At 32.9% G+C, this 20,964-nt stretch overlaps 1 protein-coding gene across 4 annotated transcripts in view; it reads right to left on the reverse strand.

The window, feature by feature from the left end:
* Trmt11 (tRNA methyltransferase 11) overlaps positions 1 to 20,964 on the reverse strand; it is a 51,157-nt gene that overhangs the window by 11,800 nt on the left and 18,393 nt on the right. For 3 of the 4 annotated variants that reach the window (XM_026381237.2, XM_026381213.2, XM_026381228.2), the window contains 5 exons: positions 15,221 to 15,301; positions 10,976 to 11,140; positions 9,628 to 9,700; positions 9,380 to 9,511; positions 4,536 to 4,656 (listed from right to left, as the gene is read on the reverse strand). In XM_026381237.2, the coding sequence (XP_026237022.2) occupies positions 4,536 to 4,656; positions 9,380 to 9,511; positions 9,628 to 9,700; positions 10,976 to 11,140; positions 15,221 to 15,301 (572 nt within the window). The remainder of the gene's footprint in view (positions 1 to 4,535; positions 4,657 to 9,379; positions 9,512 to 9,627; positions 9,701 to 10,975; positions 11,141 to 15,220; positions 15,302 to 20,964) is intronic. The other variant, XM_077801837.1, reaches the window with a different exon arrangement.

Here is a 20,964-nt window from a genome sequence, read left to right on the forward strand (position 1 = left end):
AAATCAGCAACATAATGTTCACAAATACTTATCTTTTGTCTATTTACTTATTTTTGTGGATGGGGATTAAATCTACCAGCATTAACCAGGAGCTATATCTCCAGATTCTAAAATATTTATCTTTTAATCTTGGTATATTCTAAAGAGAAGAATATGTTTTGGTAGAAAAGCAACATAATGTAGAAAAAAAAGGATATCAAATTTCAAGTACACAGAGTATTTGGGGTCTTAATTTTGCACTTAACTATGTAAGTGTCTGGGATAGGCTTAGGCTACTTCATCTTCTCTGAAATGGGGAAAATAATAAGCTCAAAGTGACACTATAAAAGTGTCACGTTTCATTCATTTAGCTTCTAGGATATATCAGTTAAGAATAATGATAACAAACAAGATCTTATCAAGCATCTTCATAATTTTAACAATGATTCTCAAGAATTTTCTTCTTCACTTATGTACATATATAAATACACCACAGTGACATCATGTATAATCACAAGACTGGGATCCAAATTAGAATAAGATGTACTCCATGTCTGTGTAAATATTTCAAAATATATTCTACTGTCGTGTAACCAAAAAGAACTAATAATAATAATAATAATACTGATAACAGCAATTTTTAATAACAAAAAATAATTTCTTCCTTCACTGCTTATATAAAATAAGCAAGAAAACTACTGCCAATAATAAAGTTGTATACAATATCCATATTCTTTAAGTAACTTTTTATAATTTATGTCTACATTTTAAATGAGAGAAAGGGATAATACTCTATAACAACATATTAAGTGGGCCAAAAGTTATACTGAAGTTAAAATTAACAAGTGACAAATTAAAAATGAAGAGACACAATACACAAAAGTATAAAAGTCTACAATTAATAGTCTTACATTGCCAAAATCAACAGTGTTGAGAAAGTCTGAGAATAATTTGTTAGATACATGTGAGAACTGTTTGACAATTTCATGTCATCACTTGCATTACAAAGAATTGGGATCTTGCTGCAATTATATACACTCCTCTCTATACAAACAGAAGGTAGAAATGAAGTAATTAAAAAATCAAACATGATTAATTTAATATGACAAAGTATTTTCAGTTATAATAAACTCCATAGTTAAAATTCACTGACTAAATTTGATGTCATAATGTGAAGATCATTTTAAAACACTGAGTATTAGGCTTTTCCTTATTTTTAAAATGCAATTTCAAAATGACAAAAATAAAATGATAAAAGGAAACCAAACAAAACTAATGCTGCCTTTATAGGTTTAAAAATACTAAAGGGGAATGATCTTTTTATCATTTTAATATAGAACAAAAAAATCTCAAAGGCCTAAAATACTTGAGTTTGAGATACATTTGCTTGAGGAAATATTATCAATCTGGGGGAAAATACTAGACTTAAAAAAATTAAACTCAGTCAGGAGAAAGCAAATATAAAATTAGCCCACAATGAATCTTAATTTTTAAATTTTCATTAGCATAGAAATGTCTGATTTACTATTGCCTTTATTAATTATTAAAGAATCTCCTCCATATCTGTCTTATTCTTTGGAACACTGTACGTATATGCCACTATAGAATCTAAAGGTAATTATTCTGCTTTTTCTGAGTACTGCTCATGTACCTTGAACATAAATGTTATTTACTGTTATTACTAACTCAAATGATTTACATTGAATGCTATGATTTCTAACAGCTGTAATATTACTATTTGAATTATCAAATGCCTCACTTTCTTCTAAATATCAGAATCAAGTATAAAGTAGCCGACTGGAAAAAGAGAAAAAAGCATACTCTAACATACAACAGAAGCCTCTTATTCAGTGTGATCAACACTGATAATGGCATATCTTATATCCCCCCTAAAATTCACATGTTGAAGCCCTAATCCTCAATGTAACTACATTTAGAGTTGGGGGTCTTTAAGGAGGTAATTATGGCTAATAGAGTGCAGAAGGATATGGCTTTATCCAATAGAATTGGTTTCTTTGTAAGAAGAAAGGCAAGAGGGAGGACTGCCCAGAAGATAGGCCATGTGAGGGCACAGCAAAAGGGAGGACATCTGCAAGCCAGGAAGAGATGTCTCATCAGAAAACAAACTGCCAACACACTGATCTTGAACTTCCAGCTTCCAGAACTATGAAAAAATAAATCTGTAATTTAAGGCACACACATTTGCTTTGTAAATATATAAACATCTTAATTTAACTTAAAAAAGTGTATATTGATTTTTAAATCTTTTTGATATAAAGTAGGCCTATAAAGATTTCCAATTTGACTTCTATAAGATGATACTGGAACCTAAAGATTCTTTCAAAGCAATCTGGGTCCAGTGATCACTATTTTCCAACACTTTCCCAATTTGTGTTTTTTTTAGCAACTAACTTTATCCTGTCTTCTAAAGCACTCAATTTAGTTTTTATAAAAATGACAATTTTATTCTTATACTCCTATTTCACTAGTCTAACAGTATTTCACTAGATTATGTAATTACTATAACAAATCTATTTGGTATTAACAGCTCTGGGAACACAACTGGCTCTTTGTAAACAGATCATTCAGCTAGTAGGAACAAAAGCATATGGATACTGTAGAGTTGAAGCAACTCACCAGCTCAAAGCATTCAACACATTACAGGACATCAGGCAATGGGTTTTAGAGCAGTAGTGGTCAATCAACTGAGTTTAAAATGTGTAGTAAGAAAAGAGGCTCTAATGTCCAGCCAAATAAATGCTGGTATTTAAAACTGTCATTTTGAAAGACTGTCACTGTGCCAAACAATATGAAAACTACTTCTTGAATTTCTGACATACAATGTTCTAAAGGTTTAATGGTAAATCATTATCCTTGGAACATGATTTAATTTTCAAAAAAACCTACTTAATTAAACTGTCTGATATAAAATTTCAGCAGCAAAGTCCAAATTTTTAAAAATGCAATGCACTAGTATAAAGCAAAATAACTAATTAATATGAATGTATTTCTTTAAAGGTAAACAAAAAAGATAAATTTTAAGAACATGCTAAATAATTATGACATTAATAAAATGAGTACAAAGACACCATCTCAAGTATGTCATTTGAATATAAACTTCTAGTATTTTTACTTTAAAAACTACTATCATACACACTCATTTTGATCACATTACATATATCTATATGTCTACGCATGTAGATATGTATGTGAATGTATGTACTCACAGACACACATATCAACCACTTCCATATATGTATATCTTATTTTTCTGAAAAGCCTTGATATTGAAGCCTAATTACTGAGGATAATTATGTCATACTGGAAATTGTGAACATTATTCAGTCATAAAAACAAAATATTCTGCATACAAAATATTTTGCATACAAAAAAATCACTGAAATATTTTGCATACAAAAGTGACATAATAAATGCAGCATTTTCAGAAAATTTATTTAACAGATAAGAATGAGGTGTGAAGGACAGAGATCATTTGGGAGGAGTTGGTCAGCATAAACCAAGTGTATAGAACTAAGTGTAAGGACAGTAAGTGGAAATAAGGACAGAAATAAGAAAGACTTAACAGCACTTTACAAATAATAGTTTTCACTACTATAAAAGATCCTTAAGATGTAAATTAGATGAAAATAAAGATAGAGATGGGTATGACAAATATTCAGACACCACCATCCTGCACTTCTGCTGACTCTGCCAACACAAAGCAAAGGTGGGTTCATTCATCTAGACTGTTGTCAATCCAGAGAAGTGAAGCCCCAAAAGCATCTATAGATCTAAACTAAGCTCCATTATGAGGCATTACTCATATCAATTCTGATCTGGATAGGAAATAACATGTTTTGTTCTTTCTCAAGCTTACATGAGTTGTGTGTATGAGAAATAGAAAGAGAGAAGAGGAGGATGAGGAAGAGGAGGAGGAGGAGGATGAAGAGGAAGAAAGAAGGGAGGAGGAAAGAAGGGAGGAGGAGAGAGAGGGAGGGAATAAATATAAACACTGAGCCTTAACAAATTAGGCCTTACTTTCTTCCTCACATAAACAAATATCTTCTCTTTATTATAGTCTGCAATTAAATAGGTTCTACTTTTGCAACAAGGATGTCAAATAAAGCTTGAGAATTTAGGGTCCACTTCTAATACTCTTCTATTCAATTTCTATATCCTACTCCTACTCTCTAACCCAAACCAAATGACACAAATCTCTCTCTCTCTCTCTCTCTCTCTCTTTTTAAGAGAGAGAGAGAGAGAATTTTTTAATATTTATTTTTCAGTTTTTCGGTGGACACAACATCTTTATTTTATTTTTATGTGGTGCGGAGGATCGAAACTAGCACCCCGCGCATGCCAGGCAAGCACGTTATCAGTTGAGCCACATCCCCAGCCCTGACACAAATCTCTTTAACTCTTCCTGAACTTAATCTCTATAATCTCTTCCTGAACTCATCAGGGAACATTTACAAATTCTACTATGGAAAAGCAACTTTAAAAATTCTAGTTTTGATTCCTCCAAAATTTATTTTAAAAATACTCCAGCAATTTACCTCAAATTTCTTCACCTTTTCCATTGTGATCAAGCGCCTTGATGTGTGACTAGAAAGCTTCTGCTCACAGTTGCTGATGAGTTTCAGGCAAGGGTGCCAGGGTACCATCTCTTCAGTGTACCTGAAGAAAGAATAGCTAACTAGTATGAACATTCACATGTGCAATCCACACAGGATCATCATGGGGGTATAACCAGTGTGGTGAGGGAGGTCTTTCCTCTACATGAGGTACCATTTTATTCCACATATGCTAACTGTCCACAGAATCCATAAATAGCCTACCTGTATTTCAACAGCAAAGTATTTAAATATTACCACATCAAAAAAATGCAGTTTATTTTTTTTACCCCTTGAAAAGAAAATAAGAAAAGATATAAGTACGTTTTTTAAAGAGCACCAAACATTTAAATCACAAATATGATTTCATACTAAATGATCCCACAACAGCAGGTCATACAGAGAGATGTACATCCTACAGTCCCCAGACATTCATAACATACTGACTGGTTTGGAGACTTTTATAAATTACCAAAATATAAAGTGCACTATGGCATATACTTTCCCCTATAAAATGAAATGCACCTGCAAAATTACAATGACATCTTGAGATCTATGTTAAATTTGTAAATACTAGACTAAAGTTATTTATACAACTATTCAAATAAACTAAGCACGTAGATTATATCAGTCATCTGGTCACATTAACTAGGAAATAATACTGAAGCCATGACAATGGGTGGTGGAGACTGTGCTCTTCAATACATGTACCACATGAAAGATGCAATAGTTTGTGACCTGGTATCTCGCAGGTTGTTGGTACCAATCTTGGCAGAGGAAACAGGTGATAAATATGGAAGAAAGTTCTGAAGCAGAATGTAGAATAAAAGCAGGGAAGAAACTCACCAGGTATGAGCATCTTTAGAACACTGATTAACAGATTTTTTTTTCCTTTGCAAATCTTTACGCCTTTCTGGATAGTCTCTACACACATTTATTATACAGGTAACCTTAATGCTCTGATCCAAAATGAGAAAGGTACTGACTAAAAAACAAGATCTTAGCTAACTATTATAATATGTCAACACCGCCTTCACCATCACTCTTTCTGACTTTGCCAGATCTCTGATCTTCAACAAGCTCTCCCTTATTATTTCAACCACATGCTCAGAACCTTCACCACCCACTTACCAAGTAACATTCATACTGCAACTTCACTTTATTATCAGTAGGAGCAATTCTCTTGAAGACATTCTCTGACTCTTTCCTTAGAGCTTTACAAGAAGTTATAACCGTTTCAGTTTCACTTCATGTAAAAATTCTTTAATATTCTCTATATAGTCAGAAATGTACTTCTTATAGAAGTACTTCTTATAGAAGTACATCTCTCTGTAAGGCCTGCTGTTGTGGGATCATTTAGTATGAAATCATATAACTACAATTAAAAATGTCTTGCCAAATCTGATGAGGGAATTTTATTAGGCTTCTTAGTCATCATTTTTAATTTTTTAATTTTTAATTGAACTTGGGCAAACAGCCACAGTATCACTCAGTAGCTTAGTGACTCCTATTATCACTTCCAACACACATGAGCCAACCTTATGCCCTGTCTTAAATGAACAGAACACAGATGTTCAGGATCATTAGAAAGCAGTCAAAATTCTTAATAAACCCCAAAACACCAATAGATTATAGTGATATCATATAGTAAAGTCTCTTTGAAGGGTAAGTATCGACCACAGAGTACAGAGGAAGGATAGATTATTTCGGCTGAGAAGCAATAGAAAAGTGTCAAAGAAGGGGTGACAATAAAGCTTCATCTTGGAAGATGACTAGAATTTTACTAGCAGAGGAAAGAAAGGCCATAACAGAATAAGCTAAGATGAAAATATAAAGATATTGTGACAATGGTTAAATATCTTATATACTGGATTAGGGAGAGTCTAGACAAGAGAAAAAGTAGCAAAAGTTTGCAAGTTTTAATTTCTTTACTAGAATTAAAATCATCAAACAATGAAAAAATTCTTTATAATTAGTTTTGACAACTTTTCTAATGCAACTGAGCTTTTAGGTAGTATTTTGTTTTTATTATGTCTAACTGAATTTTCAAAATGCCCTGTTTCAATAATACCTTAACTTAATTATAATATGTACTTCTTAATTTTGAACTTGAGTCATATAACAGGATTTGATTAAGTAAGTTAATTCTACAGCAGGACTAAAAGTCTACCTTCACCATACTAGAAACAAAAAACTTCACCATACTAGAAACAAAAAACCAATCTATGCTAAGTTAAAAATTTTTGTACTTAGTCTAATAAAAAACTATATTTTCAATAGAAGATAAATAGACTAATTCTAAACTGTTTAGTTTACAGGCAAGAATATTATTTAAAACCTATAGATGACTTTGGTCTTAAATTCTTGCTACTGTGTTATTTTACAAAAAAAAGTGAAGATTTTTGGATTATATATACTACAAAAGTAAAAATGGTTCATTTTTCTAGCATAAACTCAAGATAAACTAAGTTCACTGTAAGCTAGCAATTAATAAAAATAATTTGTTGAAAAGATCCTTTAAGACTTAATGGAAGAAGAAACAATAGAGGTCTAGTACTGAACTTTAGAGGATCTAGAAATAATGCTCCAGATTCAAATAAAAGAAATAAACGCCACATGGTCTTCCCATGTGTGCTAGCCACACACCTGGAAAAAGTCTATCTATCCCTCAACATAAAATCTAAGGCAAAAAAAGAATCAATTAAAATATATCTCCTATGTTTATTTCCTTTGCTTATATGTATTTGAACATATCCTTTTGTGCAAAATTGTTAAAATTTTAGAAAAGTCACTAAAAAAATATCTAGTGTCAAACTGGTCTTCAGAAATAACATTTAAAGTACCTACAAATTTAACTTTTCTAAAGGAATAAAAGAACTTCAAAAGAAATTCTTAATCACATAAAATTTCAATTATATTTAAATAAAAAACTACAAAGAATGGACAATCAGGTATGCTAGAACATAAGGTTGTGTACAAAAACAAATGAGGAAACTTTTAAAGTACAGAAGAGCCAGCCCACAGAGATTCCCACTAGTTAAATCTGGGACAACTGGAGCAACAAAAAAAATAATAATAAGTGATAATTCAATGAATAATACAGGAATACATGACTCTATGCTACTTCAAATAAAATCAAACAAATGAGAGAGAAGGGAAGGGACAACTCTCCTTTATAGAATGCAAATGTACAAATTCAGAAAAAATGATGGAATGCAAGTCATCATTTGACAACCACCATATTTGTGGGTATAAAAAAATGGGTTTGTCAACTGAGCAGGGTCTGATAAAGTACAAGATATTTTTGTAATCTTTGGAAATTCTAACCAAAGAAAACGACCACTTTGAATTGAGACCTAATAGACAACATGACCAGATGGTCAAAGTTAACATCACAAGGCAGACTATATGCCCCATGATGTGCTGCACAAAGAACATTTTCTGTATTATTCCTAGTACGAAAGCATTACCTCAGTCTTTTCATAGAGGAAACATGTATCCTGCTTGAGGGTCAACCCTCAGAATATGAATCACATACTCTATAATTAAACTGCTGAAAACACAAAAAACAAAGAAAAATTGAAAAATATTCCAGACTGGAAGAGACTGAAAAGATAATGTAGAAAAATGTAGCATATTTTCCTGTATGGATTGAAATTGGTAAAATGTGAATCCATGAACATGACAAGCAACTGTTATCAATGCAGATTTTCAAACTTCTATAGCTGACGGTGGTAGCCAAAAATACTAGTTTCTAAAAAATACAATGGAGTAAGTACAGGTGATAAGACATTATGCCTGCAGCTTTACAAATGTGTCAAAAGGGACTAATGATATGGGTATGTGCAAGAATAGAAGGTAAGGGTAAACAATGGCTAATATTTTGAAAATCTGAATGAAGGTAGAGATGGGAGTTTTATATTTATATTTGATACTTTTTTGTAAGTTTGAGGTTACTTCAAAATAATTTTTTTTTAATTTTAGCTCTGCAACTTAAAATAAAAAGCAGGTGGCTTGCTTCTGCTATGGTCTCAAGAGGAAGAGCTGTGGAAAAGGAGACAGAAAACAAATATTTCAAACAGCATTTTGGCAAAAGGAAGAGGAAAACAAAAGCGGTAGCTAGAGGACCCCTATAATATGGACAGAAAAGGTGTATTTGTTGTTGTTGTTTATGTTAAACATAAACAAGGCTTTAAATATATGCATAACTTTTTTGAGACCTTTGCTTTAAAAAATATTTACTACATTTAAGGTAATCATAAGAGACAATATTTATGAAAGTTAGCATTCTTTAACACATGAATATCTCAGCTAAATTGCTGAAAATTACTATGTGTAGACTGCTAAAATAGCTACCGTATGGCTATGATACACTAGACACTGAGGTAACTATGGTGTAAAACAGGCATTGGCAACTTTTTCCTGTGAAGGGCCAGAAAATAAATCATTTCAGTTTTGTGGACTACATATATTTTGTCACATATTCATTTCTGTGCACGTTTAACAATCCTTTTTAAGTGAAAAAAACAGTCTCAGCTTAAGAACCTTACCAAAACAGACCGAGAACCATATCTGGCCCATAGGCTGTGGTCTGCCCACCCCAAATATAAAAAGGTCAAAACAATCCAATCAATAATAGGAAAGGGATTATTTTTCATATTTATGTAGGTAAACAAAGGCTATCAATACATATTAAATAAAAGATACCTTGAATAAAATTAGAGGTAAGGGGAAAATTATGTTAGATATGCAAACATTTTAAGAAAAACAAAATTAAAATTACATACTCTGGTGTATACACTGGTAACCAATAGACTAGTCTTCCACCTAATACGAGGGTCTCAGCTGCAAAGTTCAACAGGTCAAAAAACATATCGCTCAAGTGATAACTCAAGGAAACAGGAACATGGCTTTCTGGACTATACAAAGAAAACAAAATTTCAAATCAGTGAAAATTTTAAGACTACTGAAATTAACTAAAGAGAAGAAACATGCTTCTCAAAGTAATAACTCCTCATATTTAAATTTCACTTACCACTTCTCTATCCCCCTTGGTATTTCTTTCTGTGAACCTGTTCTTCTTGTAGATTCTCTGATACCATATGGAGCTAGAGAGAAAATAAGTAATAGTGAACAAATCACCAATGAAGGGCAAATAGATACAATGTGCCTCCAAATGTGACACCAGAGGATACAACATCGCCTACGCACTATTCCAACTGAGAATAACTAATATAAAAAGTTGACTGTATTTTCAAAAATGCCTATGTCATAAAAGACATAGTAAGGCCATGAAAGTATCAGAAATAAAGGAAACCACAAAGATATCATTACTAAATCCAATAACTGACTCTGGAGTGGTTCTTATACTCAAGAGAAAAAATATGCTATAAAGGATATTAATGAATCAACTAACAAAATTGGATGACAATCTGTAGATTAAAGTATTGTATCAGTATATTGAAACTGAGAACTCTTTAGCTTTTAAGACACTCCTTATTCTTAGGAAATATACACTAATGCACAGAGGTAAAGGACCACAATGTACACAACTTATTCTCAAGTTCATTAAAAAAAATTAATATACATACATAGTGGTGAAGCAAATAAATTAATAAAAAGCCCAAATTTTCATAAAATATATTAACACTGACATTGTTTTTTCCTTTGTTCTTTTTAGTTATACATGACAGTAGAGTATTACGCCAACACTGTAATGCCTTGATAGTTTTTCTTTTATTAGAATTGAAGCCATCTAAGTTATTAAAAAACTAAACAGGGCTGAGATGGTTCTTGACTTTTCCACTATTTATAGATTACTGCCAAATAGTATTAAAAAGGCAGATCTAGTCTTAGATAGACAACCTAAAAATCCTAAGATTTCACAAGGCATAGAAAATAAGTTCTCATTCATATTTCTGAAACTTATTTCACAGAACCCCAAATTTATTCTAAGTCTAGAAAGGAGATACCAGTGAAAAGGACAAGACAAAACCTGAGAGGCTTGCAATATGTGACACCTGAAACTCTCTTCTCTGAGATTTGCTATAACAACTCCAAACAACATTTTAGTATGCTAACAATCAATTAATTAATTAGTCAATATAAAAACAAATGTCTCAAAAAAACAATATGCTGAAGGGAAAAACAGGTGGTAAGTTAATATATTTGATTAAAAAAACAAAACAGAAAACCCATAGTTACTTAGTTCAATTATAATCGACCTTACATTAATAATTTTCTCCTTTCCTATGTGAACAAATTGGGAGGAATACTACTTGTACAAGTTGGCATTCTGTGTCTATGATGACACATTTTGTACTTTACAGGCAAATGACTAGAACACTAATCCCACTACTACTTTTGTATAAAAATAAACTTACGGTCAGTGATAATGGCATCAAAATATGTGCCCTTCCTCCAGGAAGGTTTAGATGCATCTGAAACCAGTACATCAAGGTAATACTTCTCTAGACCATACTGACGAAGATTGGCTCTGATATTTTCATCTGGTCCTCTCCATTTCTGGTTTTTCCGACTAGCCTTTCCTTAAAGAAAAAAAAAAAGAAAGAAAGAAAGAAAAGAAAGGTAGAAAGTATTAGATAAAACAGAACATTCTTATTTCCTGTTGTTTAGCTAAAAGTCACGTTTTAACTCATCTAAACCCACACTTAACTTACATAAAATTTGCTTTGATTTAAAACCTTCATTTTCTTTTTTTCCAGTCAAGCAACCACATATTCATACTAGCTTAACTGCTATGAGTTATGAAGAATTTTACTTTTTAATTTATTTTTTATTTGTTCTTTTTAGATACACATGACAATAGAGTATACTTTAACATATTATAAATATAAGGACTATAACTTAGGATCCCATTCTTGTGGCTGTACATGATGTAGAGTTTCACTAGTTGTATATTCATATATGAACACAGGAAAGTTACATCCAATTCATTCTACTGTCTTTCCTATTCTTGTTTCTCCCTCTTCCCTTCATTCCCATTTGCCTAATCCAATGAACTTCTCGTCCCCACAATATACCCACCCTTATTGTGTGTTAGCATCCACATATTAGAGAGAACATGTGGCCTTTAGTATTGAGGGATTGGCTTATTTCACTAGCCACAATAGTCTCCAGTTCTATCCATTTACCAGCAAATGCCATAATTTCATCTTCTTTATGGTTGAGTAATATTCCATTGTATATATGTACCGCACTTTTTTTAATCCATACATCTGTTAAAGGGCACCTAGGTTGGCTCCATAGCTTAGCTAGCGTGGACTGAGCTGCTATAAACATTGATGTGCTATGTCACTGTAGTATGCTCATTTTAAGTCCTTGGGATATATATCGCAGAGTGGGATAACTTGGTCAAATGGTGGTCCCATTGCAAGTTTTCTGAGGAACCTCCATACTGCTTTCCAGAATGGTTACACCAATGTGTAGTCCCACCAGCAATATATGAGTGAACCTTTGCCCCACATCTTGCCAACATTTATTGTTTCTTGTATTCTTTTTTTTTTTTTTTTAAGTTATTTTGTTCATTTATTTTTATGTGGTGCTGAGGATTGAACCCAGGGCCCCACACGTGCTTGGCAAGTGCTCTACTGCTGAGCCACAACCTCAGTCCCATTCCTTCTATTCTTGATACTTGCCATTCTGATTGGCGTTAGATGGAATCTCAGTGTGCTTTTAATTTGCATTTCTCTAATTTTGAGAGATGTTGAACTTTTTTTCATATATTTGTTGACTAGTCATATTTCTTCTTCTGTGAAATGCCTGTTTAGTTTCTTTGCTGGTTTATTGACTGGGTTATTTGTGGGGTTTTTTTGGTGCTAAGTTTTTTGAGTTCTTTGTATATCTTGGAGATTAATGCTCTATCCAAGGTGCAAGTGGCAAAGATTTTCTTCTATTCTGCAGATTCTATCTCACATTTTTGATTGTTCCCTTTGCTGTGAAGAAGCTTTTTAGTCTAAAATCATCCCATATATTGACTTTTGTAAAATCTTCATTTTACGTATGCAAGTAAACCATTGTCTTTACTTCAATTTGTTATTAAAAATATATTTTGAACAATAAAACACACTGATATCTAACAGAACTCCAAGTAAAACTGCCTTAAGACACTCATTAAACACTTGCCAATTATGAAGCACTTACTGGTAAAAACAGAGTTGACTAGAACATGGCCATTTCCTCCAGCAGTAAATAGTCCCACATAGAGATAGTGCTGAACAGATAAATGAAACAGAAATGAAGAAAGCTAACTTGGGAAATGCAGCAACTGTGGCCATGGAGGCTAAATGCAGACATAGCTGATGAAAAGTCAAAGTGGGAGTTGAGGGAGGGCCAAAAAAGTTCAAAAGTTTCTAGTTTAGGAGACCTAAGTGTATGGTGATCCCAGTGATTAAGATCAGAGAAACCAGAAAGTAAAACAAGCTTAAGTGGAAAGTTTGAGATACATAATCATGATATACCTGAGGTACTTACAGAACCTTCAGAAAGAGATATTCTGCTAAAAGAGATAATCAACAGGTAGCTGAAGGTCAGAACACATACATTTGGGAGATATCCATACATAAACATGTTGCATTCATGAGAATGAATGACTTTTTTTTTGTTGGCCTAGGTGCCAGTCACATTGAAGTTTGCTCTAAAATTACTCTTAAATATTTATACGTGGTTCTATGTGATCTAAAATTCACAATAAAAACAAAACATAAAAATAAAAAAGAGAACTCAGAACAACATGCAGTGTAATATGAGCAGGGGTCAAAGATAGATGCCTGGAGAGAGGTAATATGTAAACAGAGATCAAAGAAAATTGCAAGGTCTTAAGGAGACTGAGATAAAACAGTCAAAAAAAAAAAAAAAAAAGTCAAACCACAGAGTGAGACCACTGTCTAGGAAACCAAGGAAGGTTTGTGAGGGTCAACACTGCCAAACACTGTTAGTTTTGTGGTCTCACTAAGCATTTCTAGCAGATTTGTGGACATCGAAGCTGAAAAACAAGTGCTAAAGAAAGAGTAAGAAGAGTAAGAAATGAGGAAAAGGAGACAGCAAGCAAATACTAGTATTTCAGCAGATTTTGGCAAAAACCCCAACAGGACTGATAGGAAAGGTTTTGCACTTTTAAAGTAGGAGAAACTTGAGAATATTTTAGAATACAGTCTAAGATGAGAAGCATAAAGTTCAGAGGATATACAATAGCAGTACCTTTGATAAGATCTGAGGAAACAATATTCCTGGTAGAATGACTATCACAGAAATTTTAAAATCTTAAAAAATAAAAATTCAAATAAATTATATAAGACAATATCCTTAAAGCAGGCACAATGCTTCTACTAAAAGCAAACTGGATATTTTTTAGCATTTTGTCTATTCTAATATAATGCAGACAAAGAATATACTTTTCTGGTTAGTCCCTTTATGTAAACCATTTAAAAATAAAACTCATTTTTCTTCCTCATAAATATTACTAAATTTCTTTAGAGTCAAGGTAGGAAAAAAGACAGGACATTAGTACAATACATCAATTGCTTCAGTAAAAGAAAAGAAAGCATAATAAAGTCTCACCTATACAACGACTTATAGCAAATAGTAATAACCAAAAGGAAGAAGTGTTTTAAGAGCTGATTTAAGTTACCATAGTGAAATACAAACATAAAGATCAATACTTTCAAAATTATGAATAAAATTTAACATTTGTAATACTATTTAGCTATAAGGAAACATTTTTTCAATTTGATTCAATTCCATCAAAATACACATCATCAGTGAAGCTTTTAAAACTTAATGCATTATTCAAAACTGCTGGATGTGGTGGCACACACCTGTAATTCTAGTGACTCAGGAGGCTGAAGCAGTTGGATTGCAAATTCAAAGCCAGCCTCTGCAACTTAGTGAGGCCTTAAACAATGTAGTGAAACCCTGTCTCAAAAAAAAGGAAAGGGGGGTGCTGAGGACATGGCTTAGTGGTTAAGTGCCCTTGGGTTCAATCCTTGGTACCAAAAAAAAAAAAAAAAAATTTCCAAAACTGCCCCAAAAGTAAAGCAGATTCTTATCTCAAGTTACTCTCACTTAAAGGTAGAATCTTTAAAGTTACTATCCTCTAAGTGTTTCAAAGATGCGTTGGTCAGTTATGAAAGTTAAAATTTACATGATACTTCAAAAATTAGGTATTAAATACTAATCCAGTATATACTCAATATATGATTACTGAATAAATGGATAGTTACAATCTTAAATAATATAAACTATATATATTTTCATAATATGTATTTATGGATTACAAAATCGCTATTTCCTCTTTTTCTCTCTTAAACTTCAAGCTCATGAATCTATAGTTTGCCTCCTTTTTTTTAACCTCTTTTATTAAGACTACAAATACCTCTGGGGAGAGGTATTTTTCTTATTCATCTCTGTGTTCCTCCAAATCATTATGCACATACTGTTATCACTTTGTAAAAAATAGATACTCGGTGAAGTCTTACTTGTAAAAACTATAATTATATTGCAATTTTGTATTTTAAACATAAAAAGTCATAAGTCTATTTTATTATTATTTGAAAGGCACATTTGGTTCAACAACAAAGACTATGACACTGTCTGTAAGTTCTACTCACCCAAGCCATGAACTGTATTATAGTCTATGTCTGTCCCATATACATATGCACCAAAATGAGCAGATGCTATCAGGAGGCCACCTGAAAAATCACACAATTATGATCTGTTAAGCAGGAAGTCCCAGACTATGCTTTCTCTCCCTACTTAATGTGATCCAGAATTTTACAAATTAGCCACAGGCAGAGTACCCTGTAATGATACTGATCCTGTCCTATTTAGCAAGACACAGAACTGGGGTGCAGGTGGGGGAGACAATATCTTTTTTGGTCAAAATAACGAATATTTAGACATTTTTTATCTTATTTTAAGAGGTTTATACAGAAATTACTTGCTTCTTTATTTAAAATAAGTATGTACAGCTGCTTACACAAAGAGTTAAAAATACATAAGTTCTGATAATTGGATTTTAATCTCACTAAAGTCAGAGTTTCAAACAACTAAAGGAAACATAATGCATATGTGAGACATTCATTCCTACAAAATGTAATCTATATCCTAGTTTAAAATATTGTTACACCTGCAACTAATCAAGTAATTAATTAGCTCTTGGTTTAAACTATTCATTTCTAGGTAACTATTATCAAACATAAAACAATTAATACAATTATTTTTCTGTTTAGTTAAAGTTATGACCAAAGTAAGAATAAATGCCCTAATACAATTTGACAAGACTACATTTTGACAGATGTTATCAGCTCAAAAAAGAAAAATCCTAATAATGATTTTTTTTCAAGTGAAACTTTAAAAAAAGAGAGAATAATAGTATTTTGGAATCCTTGAAGAAAAAATTAAATTTTTATAATTATATTTTCATTAAGCTTCACATTTTATTCAAATTAAAATGCTTTTAGTTCTTGTTCAAGTCCTAATTAGCTATAATATAGAAAGTTCTGTCAGTCAAGCTGAAATCAGAAATATATTCTTAGACTAAAAAATATGCACAGACGTGGCAGAGAAAAAAGCTAGGGTTCTTATATCCTTTTGAAATCAATCTTTAAAATTAAGATGGGTAGTACCTCCAGAGGGTCAAGATCTACAAAGTAACAGTGTTCCTCCCATATCCATTTAAAACACAGTCTGATAACATTACTTAAAAATATTCTGCTCAGGAAAATATTATACCTGACTAATCCCTATTGGAGCCTTTGAAGAAGAGAAGTGGAAGGGATTAAAAGTACGGCAAAACCTATGGCTTCTCACACTAACTGCTGAAAGCATTTGTGTAAGAGGTAAGGCAAAAAGGAGCTCATAATTCTTAGTCTAGAAATGGAGCAGGCCATACTTAGGAAAGGTACTGTATGTGATGACCTGGAATACTCACAAAGTCACTTCACCCAAATCATGAGGAATTACTACAATTCTGCCAATTAAGGCAGATACTCACCTAGAAGAACTAGTTGTCAAGGGGAACAGAAAAGCTTTCCTGTGCTTCCTTAACAGAAGCTTATCCATTTGGTTAGAATGAGTTTTGAGAAGACTCAATTTACAGTACACTGCTGAAAGGAGATGAATAATCTGTTAGACTACATCTGTTAGTTAACTCTGTGCCTTTTAAGCTTTTAGTTTTTAAAAATAAAATCATAATAAAATGGTTTCTCTGAATTGGTTACTCTTCATTCACTGCTAATCATCTAGTTCTAGTGGTTCTTTCCTTAACTTGAAGCATTTTTGCATTTAGTTATACCTTGGTTGGAATTTTCTTGGAAGCTTTTTGGTGGAAAAAGAGGCACTTAAAAAGGAGGGTGAAGTGTTGAGAATATAGGTAACATGACTCACCAACTTCTTTTTATGCTATTTGAAATAAAATTACTGCATAATTAGTCTAGAATAGCGACTTGGTGTTTTAATTTCTCATTACAATAACCACTGTAATTTCAATTTCTCAAAACAGTAGCCCCTTTAAGGTTAGGGTAATATCTTACAAGTAAAAAAATAAAATAAGTAGAATTTATTCCATGATAAAGAAACTAATTCAAGATTGGCATTTTTAGAGAGCTAAATGGAAAGCTTTGCTGGGCTTTGCTTTTGCTAAGAGAAAAAGAGAAAAGCTGGTAATACTGCATCTATTTTACCTTAAAAAAAAAAACTACTTAAATAAACTTGCAAAAGAATACTGCTAAAAACAGAAATTCTACTAGACAAAAATCTATAAGACTCAGAAAAAGGGGACTACAAGAATTATGGGAAAATGGGAAATAGAGAATATTACAAAGATGTATAAAGATCCATTCTCTCACTCTCCAAACTTCTCTTTTCCTCCCCATAGTCTCCTCCCAGGACTGAAAGAGTCAGTTTCCTAACACGTAGAACCCACGCCTCTCTTTTCTAGTGACAAAATTTCTAACAGAGCTATCCTTACACCTAGCAGTCATCTGAAGAGTAGACAAGGCCAAGGATGCTCAATCATAACTAGAAGAACTGACTCATTTGAGAAGAGAGGATGAGAAAGAATCATAGTTATGGACTCAGAGCTCTATGGTACCTTCAGCAATCAGCAGACACTTGCACCAACTATTATAATTATGAATAAAGAATTAACATTTATTATTTTTAAACCCCAATTCCTTAGCTCGCTGCAATCATTGTAAACTATAAATATTTTGAAAATTAGTCAAAGAGAAAGTGAATTCATGGTCAAGTTACTCATCATCACCATTTACTATTAGCTATATGTAACATCTTTCACCAAAAAGGCATCTAAGTTCTTTTTTTTTTTTTTTAAAGAGAGAGTGAGAGAGGAGAGAGAGAGAGAGAGAGAGAGAATTTTTTTTTTAATATTTATTTTTTAGTTCTCGGCAGACACAACATCTTTGTTGGTATGTGGTGCTGAGGATCGAACCCGGGCCGCACGCATGCCAGGCGAGCGCACTACCGCTGGGCCACATCTCCAGCCCCCTAAGTTCTTAACAAAATAACAATGATAAACATTACAATTCACTCAATGTCTTCCATGTGTCAGGTTAACAACCTAAGAATATTGTATATACTTAATCATCACAATATATTACTATTATCAATTTATACAAATAATGAGCTACAACTCAGACAAGATTCTTGCTCAAAGTCATCCAGTAATTGGTAAATATATTAAAGCTCACTCTACATGCTCTTTAAAAAAAAAAAAAAATACCATACTACCTCCTTTGAGGTCAACACCAATTAGAGTAAGTATATATTTGTTGGGAGCCGGCGACCGCACCCTGAAAATGGCGCTGGCTTCCTGCTTCTGATGACTTAGCGGTTAGAGTTGTTAGAAGTAAACAACTCCTTGTAAGGCTGTGGGCTGGGCTCTGGCCTGCTTCCGCTGCGCTGTACCTACTAGACTCCTCCACGTGGTGCTAGTTCATTGGCGAGGCTGGGTACTTAAGCTAGGGCAGACCGACCGCTCCCTATCTTGTTCCTGTTTTCTCATCATGATTCAAAGGTCCTGAGTAAACTGCTGAAAGAAGAATCCTGTGTCGTGTTTCCCTTGCTGGCGAGGGGTCGCGACATATATTGGTTTATATTACATTAACTTATTGCTATCATTTGCATGTGAAACACCCCTAAAGGCCCATATGTTAAAGTCTTGGTCCCAAGGATGGTGCTACTGAGAAGTAGTGTAACTTTTAGGAGGTGAAGCTTAGTGATTTAAAGTCCTTAAATCCTTGAGGGTGTTCTCTGGGGCTAGAACCTAGGCCCCTTCCTCTTCTGCTCCAGGCTGTGAGAAGAGCAGTTTGCTCTGCCATGTGCTCCATGCCATTACCATCCAATACTTCCACCAGAAGTCTAATAGCAATGGGTTTGTTCAATCATGGAATGAAATCTCTAAAACTATGAGCCAAAATAAATCTTTTTTCTTCATAAGTTAATTATCTCAGGTAGTTTATTATAGTGACAAAAAGCTTACTAACACACTTACCAGTTAAACAAAAGCAAAATTTATCTCTAAACAAATTAAATTACGTAAGAAAATCTGCATACTCAGTAAAAATTGCATACCATTTACAAGCCTTGTAGCATATCACAGGCAGGGCTTTGCTAATCACTCTGTTAGCTATACTCATTCATATCAGATTATATCCTAACTACTGAGAACTAACCCAGTGGCATGTGTCTTCATTTGGACAATTCTTACACAATGTAAGAAAAATTACTAAAACAAGAATTGACGTGTTTGCTAAAATAGAAAGGAAAGTATATTTCTGCAGCTTTTAATGCAATTCTAAACAACAGTAGCAAACTGTCTAAAAGAAAAAGGCATTTAGGCAGGAAAAAGATTTTTACCTTACTCTATAATCTTAAGAAAATCACAAGTTAGGAGTAGTTTTTGAAAAATCCATTTGGGAAACTATATAAATTTCAATTATGTTCCTTTAAAATAGAAAACAGATTAGGTAAACTTAACTGTATAAAAAAAAGTTAAAGAAAGGAAACCAAAGGTAGAAACATCATCAAATATTTTGTGAAAGCTAAGGCTACAGAGGAGGGCACAGAGGTATATATTATTCTAATCCTTCAGAAGGTACTACCCATCAATGAGGCAAAAGGCCCAAGAGAGAGGACAAAATGTGCTTAAGAACTCTCTGGTCACAATTTTTGGTTATGATCAATTTCAAAACAAAAGTACCAAAACTGACTTATTTCCTAAAACTATATTCAAACTACAAACACAAGCTATGAAATTATATTTTAGCAGCATCTTTGTAAAGAACCTCTTTTCATTTTATATTAATTCTTCTAGATGAATAGTCAGAGGATATACTAGGGCTATAGATATACTATTCACTGTAAGGAGCTGGTCTAAAGCAAACACAGCACATGTCCTTGCTCCTCACTACACTAAAGGCAGTCAAAATCTTGACCACAGTGATATTAGCACACTATAATATACCCAGCTTCACCTATATCAAGAGAAGGAAATTTTACATGCAGTGAAAATTATTTTTTTAACTCTATGGTCTCATCTATGATATATGTCTGCATACTTATTTTGTACATGTATTCATTTCAAAAAATTCTTCACAAACATTTTTAAAGTCCAAGAACAAGAATAAGGATTAATAAAGAGTTTAATATTTGGGAAAAAAGATAAATCAGATCAATTCCTCAGATCATACAAGGGAATAAACTCTAAATGAACCAAAGATATAAAAAAAAATAAAACTACAAAAGTACTAGAGGAAAAAAGAGAAATGTCCCTGTAATATGAATATAGGGAAAGTGTTTTCATGGTAAATAGCATTTACAAGCAAACTCACAAGTAAATTAGAAGCTGGGAGAAAACATTTGCAACGTATATCATGGATAATGGGGTAGGGGCTGGGTGTGTGTTGCACTAATGTCTAACAAAGGACCTTTAAAAATAAAGGGCAAGGTCAGGCATGGTAGTGCATGCCTGTAATTCCAGTAGCTGAGGCTAAGGCAGAAGGATGGTGAGTTCAAAGCCAACTTAGCAAGGCCCTAAGCAACTCAGTGAGACCCTGTCTCTAATAAAATACAAAAACGGGCTGGGGATGTGGCTCAGAGGTTATGTACCCCGGGTTCAATTCCCAGTATCTTTTTTTTTTTTTTTTTTTTTTCCAATTCCCAGTATCAAAAAAAGAAGAATGGCAAAAACAACCCAAAATTCTGTACAAAAAGAGGCAAAAGACATGAAGCCAATTCCCAAAAAAGTAATGCAAATGGCTCTGTAAATGGAAAAGTTGTTAGATTTCTCTCTAATAAAAGAAATAAATTAATGCTACATTAAGATACCATTTTT

Source organism: Urocitellus parryii, chromosome 8, assembly GCF_045843805.1.
Source record: "Urocitellus parryii isolate mUroPar1 chromosome 8, mUroPar1.hap1, whole genome shotgun sequence".
In the NCBI taxonomy this organism is placed as follows: Eukaryota; Metazoa; Chordata; class Mammalia; order Rodentia; family Sciuridae; genus Urocitellus; species Urocitellus parryii.